We start from the raw sequence: 27,189 nt of genomic DNA, 5'->3' as shown, positions 1-27,189 counted from the left end.
TGTTGTCTTTTGCACAGACTGTCATTGCAGTCTTTCTTTGATTCGATTATGATTATTGAATTCATTGAGAATGCCCACAAGAAAATGAATCTCAGGGTTGTAGTTTGATAATAAATTTACTTTGAACTTTTTGTTGATGGAGGAGATATGGTTCACCCACATGAGGTCCCATGAATTAATGATACCCAGGAAACTGAATATTGAAGCAGTGCTAATTGGAAAATTTATAGGATGCAGGGCTGGGCTGAGAAGTGGCAGATGAAGTTCAATCTGGAAAAGTGGTGTGTGGTTCACTCTGAAAAGTCAAACTTGACGGCAGAAGACAGGGTTAATGGTAGGAGTCTTAACAGTGGGGAGGAACAGAGCAATCTTGGGGTCCATGACCATAGATCCCTCAATATTCCAGAGCATGTTGACAGCGGTTAAGGGGTGTATGGTGTGTAGGCCTTCATTAGTCTGGGGAATGAGTTCAAGAGTCATGAGGTAACGTTGCAGCTGTATAAAACCCTGTTTGGACCACACTTGGAGTATTGCATTAGGTTTTGGTCATCTCATTATCGGAAGGATGTGGAAGCTTTAGAGAGGGTGCAGAGGAAATTTACCATGATGCGCCCTAGATTAGGGAGCATGTCTTATGAGGACATGCTGGGTGAGCTAGGGCTCTTCTCTTTGGAATGAAGGAGGATGCGAGGTGACTTGATAGAAGTATATAAGATGATAAGATGCAGTGCTAGAATGTGCAGCCAGTGCTCCTCCCCGCCCCCCCCCCAGGATGGAAATGACTATTACGAGGGGGCATGACTGTAAGGTGTTTGGCAGAAAGTATCAGGGGGATATCAGAGGTAGGTTTCTTACACAGAGAGAGGTGGGTGCCTGGAATGCACTGCCTGGCGTGGTGGTAGAGAAAGATACATTGGGGACATTGAAGAGACTTTGAGATAGGCACATTGATGAATAGAAAAATGGAAGGTTATGTGAGAGGGAAAGGTTAGGTTTATCTTAGAATAGGTTAAAGGGTTAGTATAACATCATGGGCATAAGGGCCTGTACTGTTCTATGTTCTATAAGGAAGATGGATTATCACAAACCTTTTCCAAGGTTACGGGAGACTAAAACCAGAGAACATTGGTTAAAAGTGAGAGGGGCATATTTAAAGGGAACTTGCTTTTTTACGCTGATTGTGGTGGGTATATGGATCGATATGCCAGAGGAACCAGCAGAGATAGAGATAATTACAATGTTAAAAAGACATTTGGACAGGTTCATGGATAGGAAACTTTTAAGAGGGATACGGACTAATGGCCGGGAAGTGGGACGAGCCCAGGAATACATCCTGTTTGGTCGATAAATTGGGCTCTTTCTGAGCTGTGTAACTCTATAATTTCATTTCTGGGCACAATCTTTGAGCTTATTGATAGCTCTGATTCCTTTGCCTTTGCATCTCGAGGTTATTGCTTAATTTCTTTTTTATATTTAAGTGCATCACTTCCAAGGCTACCAGATTGGCAGTAGATAAATCGATTGCACTGACCTTTGAGAAGTGGGCAAATCTTGCCAAAAGCTTTAACTGGCCCAGCTTTAAAATACTGTCCAATTGCTATTTCCATGTAGAGAAGTGGGATCCCGAGCAGCACAAGCATAATAAAGAAAGGAATCAGAAATGCTCCTGAAAGAGAGGAAATAAAGTGAGATTTAAATGATTATAAATGTAACTTAAATCAGTGATTAGTCTAATGATATAGATTGGGGTATAATGGTCCTTCGCTTTTTGTCTCGATACCCTATAATTTTCTCCTTCCTTCCACAAATATTTCTGAAGGAAGTTTCTTTTTTAATCTAATTTTTTCTTGATCTCAGTCGGGTTTCTATGTCTGTGTTCCTTCACTCCATGTCAGTTTGGGAGGACGGTTTACATAAAATTGTAACAAATAATATGGTGTGGTGAAGATGATGATGATAGTAATTCCCTTTCTTGTTCAACTTTTTCTTTCAAGTGAGGTTTTTCATTTCTCCCGTGATACCTTACACGTGCAATTCTTCTCTCTGCACTTTTGTTTTTTTGTGATTTGTAGGCAAGTGGTAAATCATCCTATAAAATCGTCAGCTGCTCTCCCCATTTCACAGGCTTAGTACTCCCAGTATACTTCATGCAATGGGAATTTGTTTTGATAATATCTGTATTATACCACATTGCTGTATATTTCCCAGATCGCTATACCTAACTAAAAGCTTTATATGAAATTAAAATTGTAAATCATGGGAAAGAGTTATTTCTTGCTCCAGTTCTATTTCTTTAGCATTCACACTGTTGTGGACTCCAGTGTAACAACTCATCAGTTTACAACAGGTTCTAAAATCGGCTTCCTAGTTCCTATAGGTAAATTAATGAGACTCTTATTCACTACTCGAAATTGCATTCAATTCTATTCAACCTTGTGCCGCTGCCTTTGATAAGAAATCAGCGCTGCTGGCATCAGGAGAAAAGTTGCTTTTAGATTCAACCGTTCCTCCCTCTGCCTTGGATGAGGACAAGCATCATTGGAGGGATGTCAAACTCATGTCCCGCCTAATTTTCTGTGTTTCCACCAATCCCTCTCTCCCTCCCAGAAGCTTGGGTGATTATTATACTTTCAACACATATTTGGACTGGAATCTGTAACTTCTGCACTTATTCTGTACTTATCCAAATAGACGTTCATTTAGTAATTATAACCTTGAGTGATATTTTGAAAAGTGATAAACTCAGTTCATTGAAAGAGCATTAACACACTACAACACCAAATGCAGGAGCTGAGCTGGAGCACCAGAATTGCCACAGTAGGCAAAAAATCAAATCTAGGTTTAAATTATTAGTGCCATACTGAGAACTATTTAATTTGGATAAAATGTTAAATGCTTATCAGGATTTCCCATATACTCTGCTCTGAGAATATCGAATATTGAAAGGGCTAGATAGAGTGAACATGGAGAGATATTTCCAATATTGGGACAGTCTAGGACAATAGGGCACAGCCTCAGAATAGAAGGACTTCCCTTTAGAACAAAGATAAGGAAAAATTTCTTTCACCTGGGGGGCAATGAATCTGTGGAATTCATGTGATGCCCATGTCACTTGGTATATTTAAAGTGGAGATTGATAGGTTCTAGATCAGTAAGGGATTAAATATTACAAGGAGAAGGCAGGAGAATAGGGCTGAGCAGGATAATAAATCAGCCATGATGGAATGGCAGAGCAGACTCAATGGGCTGCATGGCTTACTTTTGCTTCTATGTCTTTTGGTCTCATGCTCCTATGGCATCCCTCACTTGAAGCTCATCAATTTTACAATCATATTCTCTATACTCATTAGCAGGTTAAAATATCTCCTCCCTTTTATTTCTGTTGACATATTGAAAACATGGACTGTGCACAACTTACACACGGTCACAGCAGAATTAGCTCTGAGTTGAAGAGTATCGATAGCTCACCTTAAGTTTCAGTTAAAACATAAATGAAGTTGCTTTGAGCTGTGGCACAGGTGATAGTGAACTTGCAGCTAATTTAGAATCAGACTTATTATCCTTTATACTTTATTGTCACCGAACAATTGGTACTAGAACTTACAATCATCACAGCGGTATTTGATTCTGCGCTTCCCACTCCCTGGATTACAAATATTAAATATTAAAAATATTAAAAATAGTTAAAATTAGTAAATATTAAAAATTTAAATTATAAATCATAAATAGAAAATAGAAAAATGGGAAGTAAGGTAGTGCAAAAAAACCAAGAGACAGGTCTGGATATTTGGAGGGTACGGCCCAGATCCGGATCAGGATCCTTTCAGCAGACTTATCACAGTTGGAAAGAAGCTGTCCCCAAATCTGGCCGTACGAGTCTTCAAGCTCCTTAGCCTTCTCCCAGAGGGAAGAGGGACGAAAAGTGTGTTGGCTGCGTGGGTTGTGTCCTTGATTATCCTGGCAGCACTGCTCCGACAGCGTGCGGTGTAAAGTGAGTCCACGGACAGAAGATTGGTTTGTGTGATGTGCTGCACCGTGTTCACGATCTTCTGCAGCTTCTTTTGGTCTTGGACAGGACAACTTCCATACCAGGTTGTGATGCACCCTAGAAGAATGCTTTCTGCGGTGCATCTATAAAAATTAGTGAGGGTTTTAGGGGACAGGCCAAATTTCTTTAGTTTTCTCAGGAAGTAAAGGCACTGGTGAGCCTTCTTGGCAGTGAACTCTGCTTAGTTGGACCAAGTCAGGTCATTTGTGATATTGACCCCGAGGAACTTAAAGCTTTTGACCTGTTCCATTTGCGCACCACCGATGTAAATTGGGCCACGCGGTTCGCTACTCCTTCTGAAGTCAACAACAAATTCCTTCGTCTTGCTGACACTGAGAGATAGGTTATTGTCTTCGCGCCATGCCACCCGGTTCTTAATTTCCTCTCTGTACTGAAACTCATCATTACTCGAGATACGGCCTACAATTGTTGTGTCATCAGCAAACTTATATATTGAGTTCAATGGAAACTTGGCTACACAATCATGGGTGTACAGTGATATATCACCGATATACAATGTAAAATTTGTCGTTTTACAGCAGCAGTATACTGAAAAGACATGAAAATCTTTAAATTACGAAAAATAATTAGATAGTGCAAAAAAAAAGAACAATGAGGTAGTGTTCAGAGGTTCATTGACCTTTCAGAAATCTGATGGTGGATGGGAAGATGATTGTTAAATGTGGGTCTTCAGGCATCTGTACCTCCTCCCTGATGGTAGTAAGGAGAAGAAGGCATGTTTCAGATGGCGAGGGTCCTTAATAATGGATGCCATCTTCCTGAGGTGCCACCTATTGAAGATATCCTTGATGGCAGGAATGGCTGTGCCTGTGATGGAACTGGCCGGGTCTGTAACCCTCTGCGGCCCCTTGCGATCGTGTGTAATGGAGGCTCCATACCAGGCTATGATGCAACCAGTTAGAATGCCCACCACTGTATATCTGTAGAAATTTGTAAGAGTCTTTGGTGACATACCAGCTCTCCGCAAGCTCCTGTCGAAGTAAGTCCCCTGGAGTGTCTTCTTCATGATTGCATCAATGTGTTAGGCCCGGAATAGATCACTCCTGATATTTTGAATCCATTGAGATCAAAAGAAATAAAAATCAGGGAAAATGTAAAATGGCTTGATTACTTTATGCTTTCACACAAAGTAAAAATGACTCCTTATTGTTCTTATCACAGCTGTGTCCACTGTACTTAAGTTCTTATAAGGAGGGAATATGGACACACTATGAATGTATGAATTAGTCGCATGAGTAGATTGCTCAGCCTCTTGAGCTTCTCCTCCATTTTATAAGATTTGCATGGGCCCCGTATCTAAGGAAAAATGTACTGGCCCTGGAGCAGGTCCAGAGAAAGTTCACAGGTATGATCCTGGGAATGAAAGTCTTAATGCATTGGATTGCTCTGGGCTTGTACTCGATGGAGTCCAGAAGAATGAGGGTGGAACCTCACTGACACCTACCAAATACTGAAAGGCCTGGATAGAGTGGAAGTGGATGACGTTTCTTTGAAATTGAGATGAGGAGGAATTTCTTCAGCCAAAGGAGAATGAATATGTGAAATTCATAGCCACAGAAGGCAGCTGAGGTCAAGTTATTGGGCGTACTTAAAGCAGAGATTGATAGGTCCTTTCTTGGTACAGGGAGAAGGCGGGAGAATGGGGCTGAACAAAAATCAGTCATGATTGAATGGTGGAGCAGACTCACAGCTAATAAATGACCTAATTCTGTTCCTATATCTTACAGTCCAATCAATGTATCCAGTTGTACCTTAAATCTGAGTACCTGTCTATCAAGATCAACCATTACCTCCCTTGGTCATTATGCAACTGCCTTAAAATATTCAAATAATCAGCTCCCACTGTCCCTTGAGGAAGAGAATTCCAAAGGCTCATGATAATCTGAAAGAAAAGAAACTTTGCCGTATCGGTGTCTAAAATGACCAACCCTTCCTTTTTAAATTAGTAAACTCTAGTTCAACATTCATACATGAAGAAATGCCCCTCCAAATCCAGCATGTTCAGACTGCTCATGGTCTTGTATGTTTCAATCTAAACTCCTCTTATTCATCTCAATACTTGCAAAGTATTGTGAATGATTACCAGGAAAAGCCTGCATTAGCGATATCATTATGATATATCCAATTCCAGACCAATCACTTCAATTATCGTTGAAGTGATAGTTGAAGTATTAATTGACAGGACAACTGAGGTCATGAAACACACATCAAAGTTGCTGGTGAACGCAGCAGGCCAGGCAGCATCTATAGGAAGAGGCGCAGTCGACGTTTCAGGCCGAGACCCTTCGTCAGGACTAACTGAAGGAAGAGTGAGTAAGGGATTTGAAAGCTGCAGGGGGAGGGGGAGATGCAAAATGATAGGAGAAGACAGGAGGGGGAGGGATGGAGCCGAGAGCTGGACAGGTGATAGGCAGAAGGGGATACGAGAGGATCATGGGACAGAAGGTCCGGGAAGAAAGACGGGGGGGTGACCCAGAGGATGGGCAAGAGGTATATTCAGAGGGACAGAGGGAGAAAAAGGAGAGTGAGAGAAAGAATGTGTGCATAAAAAAGAGTAACAGATGGGGTACGAGGGGGAGGTGGGGCCTAGCGGAAGTTAGAGAAGTCAATGTTCATGCCATCAGGTTGGAGGCTACCCATACGGAATATAAGGTGTTGTTCCTCCAACCTGAGTGTGGCTTCATCTTTACAGTAGAGGAGGCCGTGGATAGACATGTCAGAATGGGAATGGGATGTGGAATTAAAATGTGTGGCCACTGGGAGATCCTGCTTTCTCTGGCGGACAGAGCGTAGATGTTCAGCGAAGCGGTCTCCCAGTCTGCGTCGGGTCTCACCAATATATAAAAGGCCACATCGGGAGCACCGGACGCAGTATAACACCCCAGTCGACTCACAGGTGAAGTGATGCCTCACCTGGAAGGACTGTTTGGGGCCCTGAATGGTGGTAAGGGAGGAAGTGTAAGGGCATGTGTAGCACTTGTTCCGCTTACACGGATAAGTGCCAGGAGGGAGATCAGTGGGGAGGGATGGGGGGGACGAATGGACAAGGGAGTTGTGTAGGGAGCGATCCCTGCGGAATGCAGAGAGAGGGGGGGAGGGAAAGATATGCTTAGTGGTGGGATCCCGTTGGAGGTGGCGGAAGTTACGGAGAATAATATGTTGGACCCGGAGGCTGGTGGGGTGGTAGGTGAGGACCAGGGGAACCCTATTCCTAGTGGGGTGGTGGGAGGATGGAGTGAGAGCAGATGTACGTGAAATGGGGGAGATGCGTTTAAGAGCAGAGTTGATAGTGGAGGAAGGGAAGCCCCTTTCTTTAAAAAAATGGTCATGAAGACTCTCACAATTGTGTTTAATGTTGCATTTCCTGTTTGAGTAAGTGCAAGCATGTATTACAACGAATAGAGTTGCACGTGGACTAAGATGTTGACTGTCCTGTGCTATCACCAGTGGGATCATCAGTTGATCTGCCACCTGTCTTCAGGAGTTTCGGCCCGTTTATGATCAAGACTCCCTCGAGGTGGTGGGCCAGCAGTGCTAAAGCACTACCTCCCACTGGTGAGCTTAAAAACTTGGCATCTGCCTCTATCAGAGTTGTTGGTCGCTTCCATCCAACAGATAGTCTGCTCTTCAGGTGTCAATGCAACTACTGAAGGGTTTGCAAGATATGTATACATTGTCTGACTATCTGCCCCTCTGGACATACTTGGTCCACACCCATGCTGGTCCTGTCTCTGCTGCCTCAGCTAGAGTCCTGCTGGTTGACTTGATCTCTCTTCTGGTGAAGCCAAGGTCACGCAGCCACTTCTGGAAAGTGAACGCAATAAACCCACGGCAGCCTACTTTGAGTGGATAGCATGAGACCTTCCACCCTCTGTCTCTGCACTCTGATCTTAATTCTGCATACTTGGTTAACTTGCGCTCATGGGCTTCATCGATGTTGTCTTCCCAGGGGACTGTGAGTTCACCAATAACCACCCTCTACTGGTGTCAGGCCATACGATTATATCTGGACACATATACACTTCAGATCATCTTAGAGCTTCATTTTCAACATAACATGCATGTCATAGCAAGGGTTTGAACTTCCATTCAAATACTGGCAATGTACTTTTAACACCCAGCTAGCTATGTTAACCTGGAGAGGGATGGGCTCCGCCAGGTTTCAGAGGCCCAAGACACGCCGCATGATGAGCACACCAAAAAGCTGGTGCAAAGCTTGTCATGATGGTGCCCCAGAAGAAGAAGAAGAAGAAATTTTACCTAAACACAAATGGATGATGGCACCTTAAAGCTGTAGTAATCAACAAGGAAGTTGGTTTCTACTTAACCACAGGAGTCCGATAAATGTCTATTTTCCCAATATGCTTGAGCATAAAGTAACTTTCAACGAGCTGTCTGTGACAGCAATGAAAATAGTGACATCCCTGCCCCTTGCTCCCCTTGAAACTACTCCCAACCACAGGGGAACAATAATCAAATGCCTGAGAGCGCTGTGTATTAAAGGATGTAGCAGTTAATGATCTGAGCCCTGTGAAGAAATTGAATGAACCAATGCAACTTTCAAGAATAATTTAACCAACACCAAACGTATAGCTATCTGCTCATTTACTGGAGTGGATTAATAATCTCTAACGTGAAGTGATTTTGCTATTTTCTGCTTGTCAAGTATTATTTATCGCTCAAAACCCTTGCTGTGCTTCCATCCCAGTCATTAATACCTTACTGCAGACGCCGGAGGAAATTAACTGCATGAACTGTTCAGGATGTCAATGTCCGCAGCAAATTGAACCATTGGTAAATAAATAAGAACAAAGCTGTCTCCACAAATTCCCATAAGTTGTTTAGAAAATAAACAAATACAACAAAGTGACAAGGAGCCTGTAATTAATTTTGTGGCCGCATTGATTTGTAAATACATTATACTTGTTTTCTTGATTTATTGGTTTATATTTTATTGCCAGTCTCCCTTTGTATCTATCATTCCATGTGCATTATCATTAATGTTTTATGATGTGACACTATTTCCACATACTTATTATTTTGTGAAATGCTATTTCTCTTTTAATCAATAGCGATATTCTATACGTGCCTTCTAGATCTCTGGATTGGGAGGGTGTTGTTGACATCTAATGGCATTCAATGATCCCTAGTTCATATTGATCAGGAAATTTTTCTGTCAGTCAGAGATGATATCTATTTGTTTTGTCAAGAGAAGTGCTACTCGAAGCAGGAGGTTCCATGCAGCAGTGGTAGTACAAAGCGGGAGGACATTATCTGTGAATGGATTTGGAAAGCAGTTTATGATACATCTATTCTGAGACCACAAAGTGCTTTCTGATTTCAGTCTTTCCTGGAAAATAAATACCATTTACCTTGCCCACTACAGGCAGACAAATCAACAACAAAAAAATTCCTCTTCTAATCAACCATGTTTACCAGATATATCTGTGCATGCAACATGGGAAAGGAGAACACTTTGTAACAATGGGTGCTTTGGATTATCACAAACGAGGTTTCCTCAGGAGAATTGTGAAGGGGATGGGTGAATTTACTACTGAAGTTTAAAGGAAATGCAGGGAAATGCAGGAAGTTTCTCTGAAAAATGGACACAGTACACAACTGAGGAGCAAAATTTCTTTCAATTTCCTGGGGGGATAAAATCTTTCAGGAAGACAATTCCAAAGACTCAAATCCTTTTTTCAAAGAAAAAATCTTAAACATCTCTATCCTAAATCTTTATTCTTATTCTCCTAGTACTGGATTTTTTCCCACAAGTAGAAACACTGTACCTTTTAAGCTCTTCGAGGTTCTTATGTTTCATTCAAGTCCCTTCTCACTTTCTAAATTCTTGTGGGAAAAGCTTATCTCTTCAATCTTTCCTTATAAGGCAACATGCCCATTCATGGTATTAGTTTAGTAAACCTTCTCTGGACTAGTTCTAAAGTATTAACATCTTTCCTTAAATAAGGATAGGGCTATTTAATAGTCTACTCTTACTAATTACTAGGCCCTTACTAATGTCCTATATAACTGAAGCATAACCACCTTACTTTTGTTTTGAATTCCCTAGCAATAAACAACAACATTCTGTTAGTCTCCCAAACTACTTACTGTATCTGTATACAAGTCTTTTAGTGAATCACACACGGGGATGTTCAGATGCCTTTGCATCTAGGAGCTCAATATCATCTTACTCTTTAGATAGTATGTTTCATTTTTTTCCCTACTAAAATGGACAATTTTGCTATTTCACCACTTTATATTCTATCTGCATAACCACTTAACCTTTGTACCTTTGTAGCCTCCTTACCTGCTCCTTGTAACTTACTTTTCTACCCATTTTTTTTGTCAACAGTAAATATAGCATCTATACCCTCATTGCATTCATCCAAGTCATTAGATGACTAGGTAGAGAGACTCAATGTGCTGCTGGTCGAGCTGCTACCTCTGAGCTACAGTGACCTGGGTTCACTCCTGACTTTGCCTGCTGTCAGTTTGGAGTTTTTCTGTAACTGTATGTGTTCTGTTTGACTGCTCCAGTTTTCCCTAACATCCCGAAAATTCTCGGGCTGGTAACTTAATCGGCCATTGTTCTGTAGATGAGTGGAAGAAGCTAACTGAAATGTAGGGGGAAAGACACAAGTTAGTTGGGTATAAAATGGTTCTTGAAGGTCTGTGTGGACTTGGAGCACTGAGCACCCAACCACTCTTGTTGCTTTGTATGGCATTCACACTTCTAATTGAAGAGTGGCCCGGGAGGGGCGGACGCAAGTCGATCCGGTTGGGAGCCAGGGTTGGGTCGATCTTCATCTGGCATCTCGTCCACAGCCGTTCCAACATGAGTGACCCTGAGTTGGCATCGTCTGATGGGGTCCTTGAAGCACGCAAGCCTCCTCACGACATCAACGTATTGATCCAGGTATCTATCCAGGTCCTGTATCTATTTTCGTCTCTATGATATGACTCATTTATATAAATTGTCAAAGTTTAAGCCCCACCCTAAGGTACAACACTCAAAATGTTTTGTCAGCCACAAAAATACCCTTTAGCTTCTGACTACTGTATTTAGATAATGTACTTCTCCTAATATTAGCAGGTGCCCATAAAGTATTCAGTTGACATTGCAGTCTCACAGCGAGTTAATGTTTCTTGTTTGGAACTTCTCCTCCTGATGCCTTCCAGGTGAGGTAGCAAATCTACACCAAGTGTAGACAGAAAGGAAAGCAAACAAAATGTTGGGGTTGGAATGGTGATTGCAAGATTATATACGCGGAGGAATGGAGACTAAATCTGGGTCATCCCTATACAATCTGATTAGCAAACCAGGCATCTCCATACTCCCAGGCTTTACAATTAGCCAGGGTTCCTTTCATTGCCTACTGGATGTGACTCTTCATTCCTAACTCTGGACATCACTGCAAGCAAAGGTCTGAGAGTGAAAATTAGCAGAGGTAAACTTCTTAGTCCTACCTATTTTATTATTAACTTTGCCCCTTTGTATAGTTGGAGGTTCCGAAGCTTTGATTCAATCAACCTGCCCATGATCTGTAGGGAGAACGTGTGTACTCCATAACAGAAAGTGTTTAAATATTATTGGCTGTACTTGAACCCTCAGAAAAAGAGTTTGCACATGAGTGAGAGATCCGTTTATCAAGAAAGCCCATGTCAGCAAGGATCCAGAAGTAATACAGAAATATTATTGATCTACAAAAGGACTTAGTTCTCTACAGAAAATCCCATTAATTCCGTCATATTTTATGAAACAAAGATCTTCTGACGTGGGGTTTCTAAAGCGGTCATGAAAAGGGCATTCTGGGAGAAGAAAGAAAGAATTCAACCAGCAATTAACACCTCCATAAACACCAGCAAGGGAAACATCCTTACATTTCCAGCAAGTAGGCATCTTTATTCACACAAACTGAAACTAGAGAGGATTCAAAGGAGGCTCACAGAAATGATTCCAGCAGTGAGAAGGTCCATCGCCGTACTTAGCTACTTTGCAATGTTCCGAGTGACAGATACTACTTTATCTGAGCCTATTTAAATCCTCTTCTGGGAGAACCACATTAACACAATGCTCTAGCTAGCATGCAATGTATTTTGCAAGGAGAATATATGACTAGAGGGTTAGTATCCTGTTGTGTCCTGTTTCCAGCGGTACGATAAAGTAGACTTAATCCAAAAACAATCCCTACCCAGTCTTCACTTAGGGATCTGAAGTACAAAGAAGTGAATCAAATTTGTGATATTATTCTTTCTTTTCATGTCATATTGAGGAAATATGTATGAATGGCAAGTTCTTTTGTGTTTTGTTTGACATGTTACACTACAGAAAGCAAATGCAGTGTATTTTCCATTTCTCACACCGAACTTCATCAACGGTACAAAGAGAAACTGCTGAAATTACTTAGCTTCCCAGCTAACACTGTCAATTAATGTCAAAACACATAGTGCAATTGCACAGTGATACCCACTATGAATTAGACTGTGTTTTCCCAAACTCATTCTACATAAGTTCCTGAGAATTATGAAGGGAACAATTACCTAGCCTGCAGCCCAGGCCTGCTACCCAGGATGTCACCCACTAGAGTCTAATTGGAGCCCAGGAGGTCATCTCATCCTGCTGATACCCTGTCCTTTCAGCATGCATATATCAGGTGACTGCTTGCTGCTGTTAAAGGCTTTTGAATGTTCCCAAACGTCTCAGATGAAGACCATAAGAGGAGAAGATGGCGACGCGATGCAGCTTGCTGTGGCCACGCCGGTGGTGATGTCTGTTATTTGTCAAGTAGGGTGCCGTGCACAATACTGATTTGATGGAGACGGACGTGAGAGCACGGAGGAACATTTGGTGAAACTTCTGAAATGCCTGCTTCGCTGCTGCTGCTACTGTGTGGTCCAGAATCTCCGGAGGGGAAGGCCCCGAGTCCTCGACTTTGCTTGTTGCTCGGCGGCCGGGGAAGGGTCGAAGCGCAAGGCAGAGGATGGTACTTGGAGAGGCTGTGTCGGAGTGGCTGGTCAGAGGCTCGAAGTTTTCGGACGGACTCAGAGTCGGCTGCGGTCAGGTGCTTCCAGTGCATTGGCAAGTTGTCAGCGCTTGGAGGTTCATGCAGGAAGAGTTTCTCCCTTCTGCCGCCTGAGTGAGATGACGAGTCGATCTGGACTTTGAGACTTGTTTTTTTTACCGTGCCCATGGTCTGCTCTTTAACAAATTATGGTATTGCTTTGCATTGTTGTAACTATATGTTATAATTATGTGGTTTTGTCAGTTTTAATCTTGGTTTGTCCTTTTTTTGTGATATCATTCTGGAGGAACATTGTATCATTTTTTAATGCATGCATTTCTAAATGACAATAAACGAGGACTGAGTGTCCTCATAATTTAATCTAAGACAAAGGAGCAGAATTAGGTCATTTGGCCCATCGGGTCTGGGCTGCCATTCCATCATATCTGATCTATTATCCGTCTCAACCCCATTCTCCTGCCTTCTCCCTGTAACCTTTGACACCCTTACTAATCAAGAATCTGTCGACCTCTGCTTGAAATATATCCAATGATTTGGCCTCCGCTGCCGTTAATTCCACGGATTCACCACCCTTTGGGTGAAGAAACTCTTCCTTACCTCTATTCTAAAGGGATGCCTTCTATTCTGAGGCTGTGTCCTCCAGCCCCAGACCCCTTCACTGTTGGAAACATCCATTCTGTCTAGGCCTTTCAATACTTGGTAGGCTTCAATGAGAACCCCCCTTCCCCATTCTTCTAAACTCCAGTGAGTACAGGCTCAGAGCTATCAAATCCTCCTTGCACGTAAACCTTTTCATTCTCAGAATCATTCTTGTGAACCTCCTCTGGAGCCTCTCCAATACCAACACATTATTTCTTAGATAAGGAGTCGCAAACTGCTCACAATATTCCAAATGCGGTCTGACCAATACCTGATAAAGCCTCAGCATTACGTCCTTGCTTTTGAACTCTAGTCCTCTCAGAATGAATGCTAATATTACATTAGCCTTCCTTACCGTTGACTTAAGCTGCAAGTTAACCTTTAGGGAATCCTGTACAAGAACTCCCACGTCCCTTTGAACCTCTGATTTCCGAATGTTCTCCCTGTTTAGAAATAATCTACGCCTTTATTCCTTATACCAAATTGCATGACCGTACACTTCCCTACAATAGATTCCATCTGCCACTTGTTTGCCATTTTCCTAATCTGTCTAAGTTCTTCTGCAGCCTCCCTGCTTCCTCAACACCACCTTCCCCTCCACCTGTCTTGGTATCGTCCACAAACTTGGCCACAGACATCAATGGATCTGGGGTTGAGAGGGTGAACAGCTTTAAGTTCCTCGGCATAAACTTCACCGAGGATCTCATGTGATCTGTATATATTGGCTGTGTGCTTAAAAAGGCATGATAGTGCCTCTTTCACCTCAGACATTTGAAGAAGTTTGATATGGGCCCCCAGATCCTAAGACATTTTACAGGGGCACAACTGAGAGCATCCTGACTGGCTACATCACTGCCTGGTATGGGAACTGTACTTCCCTCAATTGCAGGACTCTGCAGAGAGTGACGCAAACAGCCCAGCACATCTGTAGATGTGAACTTCCCACTATTCAGGACATTTACAAAGACAGGTGTGTAAAAAGGGCCCGAAGGATCATTGGGGACCCAAGTCACCCCGACCACAAACTGTTCCAGCTGCTACCATCTGGGAAACGGTACCGTAGCATAAAAGCCAGGACCAACAGGCTCCGGGACAGTTTCTTCCACCAGGCCATCAGACTGGTTAACTCATACTGACACAACTGTATCTCTATGTTATATTGATTATCCTGCTGTACATACGATTTATTACAAATTACTATAAATTGCACATTGCACATTTAGACATAACATAAAGATTTTTACTCCTCATGTATTTGAAGGATGTAAGTAATAAAGTCAATTCAATTCAACTAAATTAATTCTGCCATCCAAATCATTGACATATAACGTGAAAAGAAGCGGTCCCAACACTGATCCTTGTGGAAACCTAACCTGCAGCCAACCAGAAAAGGTCTCCTTTATTTCCACTCTTTGCCTCCTGCCAGTTAGTCAATCTTATATCCATGCTAGTATCTTTCCTGTAATACTTCCGGCTCGAAACTCGACTGCTCCCATACCAGATGGAGATACAACTTGTCAGGACGCTCTCAATGGTGCTCCTGCAATACGCAGTTAAGATGGGAGGTCTTGCTTGCCTCAATCTTCTTAGGAAGTGGAGACACTGCTGTGCCTTCTTGTCCAGGGAGGTGATATTAAGGGACAGGTGAAGCCATCCGTGATGTGAACTCCCAGGAAATTGGTGCACTTAGCTCTCTCTATGGAGGAGCCGTGTATTTGCAGAGGGGGATGGTTCATCTGCATCTTCCTGAAGTCCACAATGATTTCCTTTGTCTTCTCCACATTCAGGCTTAGGTTGTTCTTCTCACACCAATCCACCAGCCGCTCTACTTCTTCCCTATACCCCGTCTCATCATCGTTCTTGATAAGGCCAACCACTGTTGACACAGTTTGAGCTGGATCCTGCGGCACAGTCATGTGTCAGCAGTGTGATGAGCAGCGGGCTGAGCACATAGCCTTGGGGAGCACCAGTGTTCAGTGTAACGGGACTAGAGATGTTGCTGCCCACACGAACTGACTGCAGCCTTTCTGTTAAGAAATCCAGTATCCAATTGCAGAGACCCAGCGAGGACAGTTTCCCCACCAGTTTCTGGGGTATGATAGTGTTGAACAACGAACTGAAGTCTATAAACAGCAGTCTGGCATATGAGACCCCATTTTCCAGGTGGGACAGGACAGAGCAGAGGGAAGAGGCTATTGCGTTGTCAGTGGATCGATTTGAGTGATAAGTGAACTGGAAAGGGTCCAATATAGCCGGGAGAAAGACTTTAATGCGCTCCATGACCAGCCATTCAAAGCATTTCATAATGGTTGATGTTACTTCCACCAGACAATAGTCATTGAGGCCAGTTACTGTCACCTTCTTTGGCACTGGAATGATGGTTGCTGTCTTGAAAACCGAGGGGACGATGGATTGTTCCAGAGAGATATTGAATATATCTGTCAGCACCTCGGTCAGCTGGGCTGTGTAGTCTTTCAGAACCCGACCTGGCATATTATCGGGCACCACAGCTTTGCGTGGGTTGACTCTGGCCAGGGTCTTCCACACCTCAGCTTCAGCCAGACGGAGTGTCTGCTCCCCTGGGGGTGGGAGGGTGTGTGGTTGCCATCCTCACTAGCACTTTGTTCTGCGCATCAAACCGGGCGTAGAAGCCATTCAGCCTCTCAGGGAGTGAAGCATCCTGGTCACTGACGCGCAGGGTGAAGTTGTACTCTGTAATCCTCCGAATTCCCTGCCTCGTGTCTCTGGTATCGCAGAGGTCGCTGTAAATTCTCTGAGAATGCTCCCATTTCACCTCCCTGATGGAGTGGGGAAAGCAGAGTTCTTGCTTCCCCGAGAGCTGTCACATTCCCCGATCTAAAGGCAGCATCACGATCCCTCAGCTGTGTACAGATCTCTGCGGTAAGCCATGGCTTCTCATTTGGCCCTCATCCAGATGTGTTTCGTGATGGTAACACCCTCAGGACGCTTCTCCGTGTAGCTGGTCACAGAATCCACATATTCCTCGATGTTAACATGGTTGCCAGAGCAGCAGCCTTCCTGAACATTCTCCAGTTGGTATTATCAAAGCAGTGCCGAGATTGCACCCTCAGGCCAGGTTTTCACCACCTTTAAAACTGGTTTGACCTGTTTGATCACTGGTTTGTATGCTGGAATTAACATTACAGGTAAGTGATCTGAGAGTCCAATGTGGGGTCAAAGGACTGTTTTATAGGGTCCTGATATGTTAGTATGAGCCAGGTCTAGTGTACTTCCACCTCTGGTAGCAAAAACATTACTAATAACGCCACCCCAATCTCTTCAGCTACCTCTTTCAGAACACAAGAATGTCGTTCATCTGGTCCTAGTGATTTATCTACCTGTGGACCTTTCAGCTTCCCAAGCACCTTCTTACTAATAGTGACTACACTCACTTCTACTCCCTGACACTCTTGAATTTTGAGGAACTGCTGGTGTCTTCCACAGCGAAGAATGACACAAAATACTTATTACATTCCTCCACCATTTCTTTGTCCCCCATTACTACCTCTCCCGAGTCATTTTCCAGTGGTCCAATATCCACTGTCACCTCTCTTTTATTCATTGTGTATCTGAAAAACTTTTTGATATCTTCCTTTACATTACTGGGTAGCTTACCTTCATATTTCATCTTTTCTTCCTTTTTTTTTAGCTGCCTTCTGTTCTTTTAAAAGCTTCCCAACCTTCTAGCTTCCCACTAATTTTTGCTATATTATATGCCCTCTCGTTTGTTTTTATGCTGACTTTGACTTCCCTTGTCAGCCATGGTTGCCTCATCCTCCCTTTAGGATACTTTTTCTTCGGGATGTATTTATCCTGCACCTTCCAAATTGCTCCCAGAGACTTCAGCCTTTAGTGCTCCACTGTCATAGGGAAAGGATGAATAGCTTAGTCCCTCATTCCCTGGATCATAGGACAATGAATGGTGATCTTACAGAGGCATGAACGATTATGAGGGGTATTGACAGGGTAAGTACGCACAGACTATTCCCCCTGAGGTTCAGTGGGATTAGAACTAAAGATGCTAAGTTTTAAGTGGAAAGTGAAATAGTTAAGGGGAACTTGACTGGACACTTCTTTACTCAGAGCGTGGCACAAATGTGGAAAGAGCTGCCAGTGGAATTGATAGATGCAGGTTCAATTTCAACATTTGCTGAGAAGGGTATTGGACTGCTATGGTCCGGCTGTCGGCAGCTGGGATGAGGCAGAAAAGCAAGTTGACACCAGCTAGATGGGCCGAAGGGCATGTTTCTGTGCTGTAGTGATTTGTGACTCAGTGACTAAGCTACTTACGGATTGTTGAAGTACAATTGAATAATTATATTTTCAATTATTTATGTATTATATATTGAATATTAAATATTCAATTCGAGAATTGAATTTAATTAAATTATTAAAACAAAACTATAGAAGTAGAAATAAATTTAATTAAAATACCACAGGTGGCTTGAAAAATATGAAGTAAAATAATTTATTTACCTTTCTATGAAAAGTTGGTGAAGCAATGAGTTGCTGTTAGTAAGCTGGCCAGATACACTGTAAAGCTGAGGAGCTGGACACAAGAAGCATCTGGTACAATTCCACCAGTCAGCCCAATACTGGGTCTGGCAGTGGAGCAAACAGTCTGATGTACAAGCACCTGATCCCATCTCTTGTTCTCAGTGTTTGGCTGGGCTGGTGTGCGCAAGCTGACCTGGAACTGTTGGGTAGCCAGTATTTCTTTACAAATCCACCAGCTGTCAGTCAGCCCCCTTAAGCCTATTTATTCCAACAGCTATGGCTGCACTTTGAGCCAGGACAGAGATGTGTGAAACCATTATTTTTACACAGAGCTACCATACAGCGGAAATAAATGGAAGTTAACACCAACCAAATTCTTCCAGCATTTCTGCTCCACTTGGGTCTTTTCAACATTTCTCTCATTTCTCGCCTCACTTATCTACATTCATTCAGCACATCTAAACTATACATACCAAATAATCCTCGTAATAACAAGCTTCACAATTACTACTTGCACATTAAAATATCATTCATAGCAGGAAGTATGTGGTCAAATTTTCATAATGACCTGAAACAACATGGGAACCCAGGTGGTCAATATTCCACTGGCAGGAAGTGGCAATGTTCATTAGAATGGTGCATTAAAATACCGCTATCTTATTAAATTTTTATGTTTTCAAGTTTGAATTGTGAATCAGGTTTCTAACATAGCAGCTGACACTTGTAGAGATCATAGAATTGTTTTTGAGTAAGTTAAACCTCCAACCAATATTCATCATGCAGCTTCTTGTAATAAGCGGGAGCCAGTATTCAGTTCTTAATGTAAAGGGCAAGCAATAGTTAGTCTGAAGTTAAAAGGACAACTTTGCAAACAAACAGTCTATAGAACAGAGACTCATTGCTTAAGAGATGCAGTGCAAGGCAATCAGTCCAGACAACACTGTCTAACTTATTTAGTTCAAGGAAGTTTGCAGACCAGATTGATACTATCACTTAGCACACCAAAAAGCTGATCTATCAATAGTTGGAAGACTGCCATCAGATTTCTGAATGGACAACAAGCCTATGAATACACCTCAGTATATTTTTTTTCCTTCTCTTTTTGGACTAATCATTTAATTTAATTTTCTTTTGTATATGTACTTCTTATTGCAATGTCTAATTTTCATTACTACGTATTGCAAAGTACTCTGTCACAAAATGACAAATTTCATGACATATGCCAGTGATGTTAAACCTGAATCTGATTCTGATCGAGATCCACTGTTCCCTTACTGTTCACCCACTGAAAGATCAGTCACTTGGCCAAAACCAGGTCCAGTACGGCCCCTCCTCTTGTTGGACTATCTAAATATTGACTTAAGAAACCTTCCTGGATGCACCTAACAAATTCTGCCCCACCTAAACCTCTTGCACTAAGAAGGTCCCTGTTTATATCAGGGACGTTGAAGTCCCCCATGACATTAACCCTTTTGTTTTTATACCTTTCCTTAATCTGCCTGCATTTCTGTTCCTCAACGTCCTGGTGGCCAAGGGGCGTCCGTGGTACAATCCCAACAGAGTGATTGCACCCTTCCTCTTTTTGCGTTCTACCCATAGAGACCTCATGAACGAGTCCTGCCTTACGTTCTCTCTGAGGGCAGCTGTGATACTGTCCTTGATTAGAGCATGGGGTCAGCATATGGAACTATGATAATGTGTCCATTGCAGCATCTTGGTTGAGAGAAGAACAGGAATGGGTGCTTAACACCCCATGGTTTTGATGATTTAGAAAAGAAAGAGAGGGAGAAAAAAAGAGTACGGGGTGGGGGAGTTGCATTACCGATCAAGGATAATATCATCTTTACCCATATTAAAAATAGCATTAAAGTGTGCACATTTCAAACTATTCATCTCATCACATCTATTACTTTGCTCCTGCCTGTTTTTACTGGCCCTGACATCTACTTTCCTCTCCATCCATGCACTGTTTGACTTGGTGGCCTGGTTCCTATGCTCTGCCAAACGCCTTTAAACCTTCCTGAGTGACGTTAACGAACCTCCCGGCTAGAATATTGGTTTCCCTCCCGTTCAGCAAATTTTAACCCTCATCTACATATCACCCTCTACCCCAGAAAAGTTCCAATGATCTAAGGACCTGAAACCCTGTCCCCTGCACCTATTCCTCAGCCACTCATCTGTACTATCATCCTATTCCTTCCTTGACTAGCACAGGGCACTAGGAGTAATCCAGAGATTACTACTTTGGAGTTCCTGCCCTTCGGCTTTTTTCCTGGCTCCCTGTTCTCACTGTGTAGGGCCTCTCCCCCCTCTCTATTTATGTCATTGGTGCCAATGTGCACCGCAGCCTCTGGGTGCTCACCCTCCCCCCTTGAGAGTATTCTGCAGCCGCTCTGAGACATCCTGGACCCTAGCACCTGGGAGGCAACACACCATCCCTTTGGGGCCACAGAATCTCCAGCCCGTCCTCCTAATTATCAAGCTGCCATCACTATTGCTCTGCCTGACTTTACCTTTCTGTCTGAGCCCCAGTAGGCTGCTGCAGCTGTGCATTAATAGGTCAGTCGCTCAGGAGTATCCGAAGGGGCATAATTGTTGCTGAGGGCAATGGCCACTGACTGCCTACTCCTATTATTTCTCCTGGTGGTCACCCATCCACTGTCTGAAGCCTGCACGCTGGGTGTGATCACCTCAGTAAAATTTCACCTGTGAGTTTTTCAGCCTTCCAGATGATCCTGAGTACGTCCAGCTCCTGCTCCAACTCCAACTCCGGGAGCTGAAGTTAGGTGTACTTCCTGTAGACGTATTCATCAGGTAGACTGTCAGGGATCCTGAAATCCCTCATCTTACAGGATGAGCTTTCGACTGCCTCAACTACCATCATGCGTACTGAATACTAAGGATATATAGACAACAAAAAAAAATCCCTGTTCTTACCTGTGCCTTTTCTCTGAAACCTTTCAGTTTCACCGTCATCTAAGTCATTTTCTCAGCCTCTCCTCGCTGAGCTTGTCATACCTTTTTGACTAACTGCTCAAGGCTAAGTTCTACAATAAAAGAAGTGATAAGAAACATAGAAACATCGGGGTGGCGCTAAGGTGGTGCTAGGTGGGGCTATAGCCCCAGCAGAAATTAACTGCATCTGCTTTGCTTTCTCTATAGTTTTGAATACAGCTTGTTTCTCCAGTTGATCTAGTGAAACAGCGTTCCCAATTACCATAGCACCCACGCTGTAAAAAAGTTATAAACTCTGTCAGATCTACTCTACACTTCGTTCATTGTCGATGCCCTGCCGTTGCTGCCCTCCGATCAGTTACGTCACTCACTCTCACTCACGCGGGAGTACGTCCAGGCGCAGATCCGTGGTCTCGCGAGACGAACGGATGCCTCACGTGCACGTTGTGCTTTTACAAGCAGGTGTCGGCCTGACACGTGCATTAGTTTGGCGGGCGTGAAAAATGGATCGATCTTTAGTCAGAAAACGACCTCATCCAGTGGTGTCTTAGCCTGAGCCTGTCTTAATTGAAAGTGACATGCAGAAAGAAGTAAGCGGGGATGAGGACAACAGCAGTTCATCGAAGGAGTGTGAGGGCGAAGTAGAGGAACAAGAAATGGAGCGGGATTCGGAAGAGAACGTGGATGAAGCCGCTCTTAGTGCTAGTGGGAATACTGTTAGCGATGTTATCCAGCAGCCTGAGGAAGGACCCCGTCGGCCAGCATTGAAGAAATATCCTTCGCAAGAGTTTGGCAATCAGCAAAGGAATTTTATTCGTGGCTGGTTTGACTGGCTGGAATATTCGATCATGAAAGATACTACGTTCTGCTTCGCATGCAGGCATTTCCTGTGTGGAGGACATGGGTTCCATTCTGAGTCTACCTTCACTGTCATCGGTTACCGCAACTGGCCGAAAGCTACAGCAGCTTTCAAAACCCACCATGTGAGTGCAGCTCGTAAGTTTGCTGTGGAGGCACGGGCCAAATTCAGTTTGAGAAAACAAGACGGTTCAAGATTGGGAAGTATGCTTGACAAAGGACATGCAAAGATTGTCCAAGAAAATCGTGAGTATCTGAGAGCAGTGGTTGAGTCTCTATGCTATACTGTGTGCCAAGGCATTGCCCAGTGAGGACACCGGGAGGATGATGGATCTGGCAATAGGGGAAACTTTGTTGAGTTGCTCATTCTAATTGGGAAGTTTGATAAGACTGTAGCTAAAAAAAAGAGGAAAACCCTGGAAATGCAAAAAACATCCATCACGATATCCAAAATGAAATTATGGGTATTATGGCAGATATGGTCAGACCTCAAATAAGTGCAGAAATCAAGGAGGCTGGATATTTTGCCATCATGGTGGATGAAAGTAAAGACTTGAGTAAAAAGGAGCAACTATCAGTGGTGGTGCGGTATTTGAATAACAAAACAGTGCTTGAAGAATTCTTGCACTTCGCTCCAGCAGAAGGGTTGGACGCAGAGTCGCTTCTTAAAAGCATTGAACAGACACTCACCCAGTGTGTTATTGATAAGAACGCGTGTATAGGTCAGTGTTATGACAGGGCGGCAGTGATGTCCGGGTACAATAACGGGGTGCAAGAGAGGTTCAGGAAAGGGGTCCCGCAGGCATTATATATATACTGCCATGCTCACAGACTTAACCTTGTTTTAGTGGATGTTGTGAGCAATGTACCACAAGCGGGTGAGTTTTTTTGAAACTGTACAGCTGCTTTACAACTTCTTTTCAAACTCTGTTGCCCACGATCACAACAACAGACAGACTGTGCTTCTCTGAAAACATTAATGGTGAGTGCAGTTGATTTTTTTAAAAATTTGGGCCAAGACTAATGCTGATTATTGTTATTATTTTGTGGTGGATACCCATAGTCCTTATGTTTCCTGCAAATCCTAAAATATTACATTTACTGCTATTAAACCTACTGGTTTAGCTTAGACTTCCAAGCGGTGATTCTTTTGATTTTTGTTTAAATTCAATAGCTGAATTAATTGAGGTATTGCATGGTCAGAGTACGAGTTGTCCAACTCCTGGTAAAGTCTTGCATCTGTTGTTTGCCTTATTTGGCTTTAATAATGGTGTATCTTTTGGCATTGTCTGACTATGTAATGCGAATAGCAGTGGATTCGTGTTGTGTTTTTCAGTTGAAAAGCATGCATTTGACGCTGATTGCGGGATTGGTGCGTGATTCACATTGTCCGCTGTTGCTCGGATGCTCTTTTTTTTCGTTTATGCTCCATGTAGCCCAGGTTGTCTCCAATGCCGTTGACACTGTAACAGTTCACTTCTATATTAGATCTATCAATTGCTGTTGCTTGTGAATCAACAGAGGCATTTATAGTAGGCACATAATGCTTGAAACTGAGTTTTTAACGCCACGCATCTGGCCTTAAGAATACTTATTCCCATACAGTGCATCCCTCAGCACCATCACTGAATCATTTTGCCCCTCCGTAGCACCAGCAAGAAAAAAATCTCTGGCGCCGCCACTGAGAAACATAGAAAACTTACAGTACAATACAGGCCCTTCTGCCCACAAAGCTGTGCCAAACATGTCCTTACCTGAGAAATTACCTAGGGTTACCCATAGCTGTCTATTTTTCTAAGCTCCATGTAACCATGCAGGAGTCTCTAAAAGACCCTATCATATCCGCGCCCACCACCTTCACCGGCAGCCCATTCCACGTACTCACCACTCTCTGCGTAAGAAAACTTACCCCTGATATCTCCACTGTACCTACTTTCAAGTACCTTAAAACTGTGCCCTCTTGTGCTAGCCATTTCAGCCCTGGGAAAAAGCCTCTGACTATCCGCACGATCAATGCCTCTCATTATCTTGTACACCTCTATCAGGTCACCTCTCATCCTCCCTCACTCCAAGAAGAAAAGGCCGAGTTCACTCAACCTATTCTCATAAGGCATGCTCCCCAATCCAGGCCCCAATTCAGGCAACATCATGGTAAATCTCCTCTGCACCCTTTCTATGGTTTCCACATCCTTCCTGTAGTGAGACGACCAGAACTGAGCACAGAACTAATACATTCCAAATAAATCAGCACCCTTAGCCTTGGCCTATTCTCGCCGAAGCCCTTTGAGCATTGTGGGCATGCCTTGTTGGAGTTGGAATGTGTGGCGACACTCGCAGTCTGCCCCAGCATATTAGGTATGTTGGTTGTTCACACAAATGCACATGTGATAAATAAATCCGAGTCTGGATATTCCTCCATGATTCTATGAGAAACAAAGGCAGGAGGGAAATACGACTCATTTAACAGGGTGAGGCTGCAGCACAACAAACTAGACCTTTTAGTTTTCTTTTTAAACAAAGGACTTCCAAGTAAAGCAAGCAATCTCCTTTGCACAGAGCAAGAAAAGATATTGAATGCTAATCATTAAATGTAGTGTGAGGAAACAGCAGAAGCAAAGATCATGTGGTAAATATTATGAGAATCTCAAATGACAGCTGGAAGAGGGAAATTAGAAAGTATCTGGATGGGAAAGCTACCAAGCACCTTTCTACATCATCAGAAAATACTCTGGACCAATGACAAGAGAACATCCATTTAGCTTTCCAATTCTCCCGTGGTCGCAGCCATCTTGATTTTGCCTCCATTATCTTCTCTATCCCAGGTTACATTAAACCTTCAGCACTCTTTAAGTATGAACGTGGTTCCTGACTTGGAATTAAATATACTATATGCTACTTCAAAAATTTTGAAGTAAAATAGTGACTTGATCATATCTGTACCATTTTTTATATATATATATATATATATATATATATATATATATATAGGTAAGCTTCCCTCTTTCAATACAGATCAATCAATTGCCTGTTACTTCTTGAATTATCTGGTGCAAAGCACAAAAAATAGTGGGGGAATTCAGCAAGTAAGGTAGCATCCATGAAGGGTAAAGACTTCCAGCATTTGCAGAATCTCTTGTGTATCTGGTGTTCCTCACATTCCGAGTACCATTCTTATCAATGCTCAGACAGACAGTGAACATGGTGGGAACTGTGGAAGAGAGCAATGGTGGCAATATAATAGGAGGGCAGGGAGAGTTTGCATTGCTAGTTCAGTAGAATTATGATGGAATGATCTTAGGGGAAGCTTTTCCCAGGAAAACTGCAGGGGAGATGATTCTAGGATAGGCAGGAAGTTCATAACTGGTAGAGAAAAGGGAATGTGAACTGGGCCCAGCACAAGAGGATCTACATGCTGTTCTCAGCTTCAAAGAGATAACTAAACTGCAATTGGTAGAAGACAAAGATGGTGAAGTTACTGACTTGAGAAGCTATTGCAGTTCGATGTGTGAGGAATGTGATGTGAATGAAGACACACATTTGTCAATAGTTGATTTGTGTAGTAGGCTAGGGTGGGTGGGGGGGGATGCATGTTGGGTGAAAGAGAGAGAGAAAGAGATGAAAGCAAATGGAACAAAAACCCTTTTGAATTCACTGCTCTTCCCATGACATTTCATTAGTTTATGCATCCAATAAATAGATTCACAACAAAAAAGAATTGCTGATATTTTTAAAATGAACTGCTGAATAGGTACTATTTCCACATTAAAATGAAAACACGGCATAACCTCATAAAATTTACCATGTCACTCTACACTAAGGCCATAAGACTATAAGATATAGGAGCAGAACTAGGCTATCCCTGACCAATCAGGAATCTATCAACTTTTGTCTAAAATATACATAAAGACTTGGCCTTCACAGTTGCCTGTGGCAAAGAATTCCACAGATTCACCACTCTCTAGCTAAAAAAATTCCTCATCTCCGTTCTAAAAGGACGCCCCTCTATTCTGAGGCTGTGTTGTCTGGTCTTAGACTCCCCCACCATAGGAAATGTCCTCTCCACATCCACTGTATCAAGGCCTTGCACTATTTGATAGGTTTCAATGAGGTGACCCCTTCATTCTTCTGAATTCTAGTGACTACAGGCCCAAAGCCATTAAACACTCTTCATATGACAAGCCCTTCAATCCTGGAATCATTTTCGTGAACCTCCTTTGAACCCTCTCTAGATATTGCACATCCTTTCTAAGATAAGGGGCCCAAACCTGCTCACGATACTCTAAGTGAGGCCTCACTGGTGGTTTATAAAGTTTCAACGTTACATCCTTGCTTTTATATTCTAGTCCTCTTGAAATGAATGTTAACATTTCATTTGCCTTCCTCACCACAGCGTCAACCTGCAAATTAACCTTTAGGGAATCCTGCACAAGGACACCCAAGTCCTTTTGCACCACAGTTATTTGTATTTCCTCTTCATTTAGAAAATAGTCAAACTTTTTCTTTCTTCTATCAAAGTGTATGACCATACACTTCCCGACACTGTATTCAACCTGCCATTTCTTTGCACGTTCTCCTGATCTAAGTCCATCTGTATCCTCTCTACTTCCTCAAAACTGCCTGCCCCTGCACCTGTCTTTATCGTCTGCAAACTTTGCAACAAAGCCATCAATTCTATCCTCCAAATTATAGAATGTAAAAAAGAATCAGTCACAACACAGACCCCTGTTGAACACCACTAGTCACTGGCAGCCAACCAGAATAGGTTCCCTTTATTCCCACACTTTGCCTCCTGCCAATCAGCCACTGTTTTATCCATGCTCGAATCATCCCTGTGATACCATGGGCTCACAGCTTGTTAAGCAGCGACATTTGCGGCACCTTGTCAAAAGCCGCCTGAAAACCCAAATACACTACATCAACTGATTCTCCTTTTGTCTATCCTGCTTGTTATTTCTTCAAACAATTCCAACAGATTTGTCAGGCAAGATTTTCCCGTGAGGAAACCATGCTGACCACGGTCTGTTTTATCATGTGCCTCCAAGTACCCTTAAACCGCATCCTTAACAATCTTCCCAAGCACTGGTCTAACTGGTCTATAATTTCCTTTCTTCTACCTCTCTCCCT

At 42.9% G+C, this 27,189-nt stretch overlaps 2 protein-coding genes across 7 annotated transcripts in view; one reads left to right on the top strand and one right to left on the bottom strand.

The window, feature by feature from the left end:
* The window catches only part of si:ch211-283g2.1 (sodium- and chloride-dependent GABA transporter ine), a 131,676-nt gene that overhangs the window by 87,418 nt on the left and 17,069 nt on the right, over positions 1–27,189 (bottom strand). For 2 of the 3 annotated variants that reach the window (XM_063031308.1, XM_063031307.1), the window contains exon 2: positions 1,532–1,666. In XM_063031308.1, coding sequence (XP_062887378.1) covers positions 1,532–1,666 — 135 coding nt within the window. Of the gene's footprint in view, positions 1–1,531; positions 1,667–21,189; positions 21,291–27,189 lie in introns of those variants that run through there. The other variant, XM_063031309.1, reaches the window with a different exon arrangement.
* Positions 21,461–27,189, top strand: part of LOC134336819 (uncharacterized) — a 61,631-nt gene continuing 55,902 nt past the window's right edge. For all 4 annotated transcript variants that reach the window (XM_063031319.1, XM_063031318.1, XM_063031321.1 and 1 more), the window contains exon 1: positions 21,461–22,311. In XM_063031319.1, the coding sequence (XP_062887389.1) occupies positions 21,786–22,311 (526 nt within the window). In that variant the 5' untranslated portion in view covers positions 21,461–21,785. The remainder of the gene's footprint in view (positions 22,312–27,189) is intronic.

This window comes from Mobula hypostoma, chromosome 23 (genome assembly GCF_963921235.1).
Source record: "Mobula hypostoma chromosome 23, sMobHyp1.1, whole genome shotgun sequence".
Classification (NCBI taxonomy): Eukaryota; Metazoa; Chordata; class Chondrichthyes; order Myliobatiformes; family Myliobatidae; genus Mobula; species Mobula hypostoma.
This window is presented reverse-complemented; position numbering and strand designations above follow the sequence as displayed.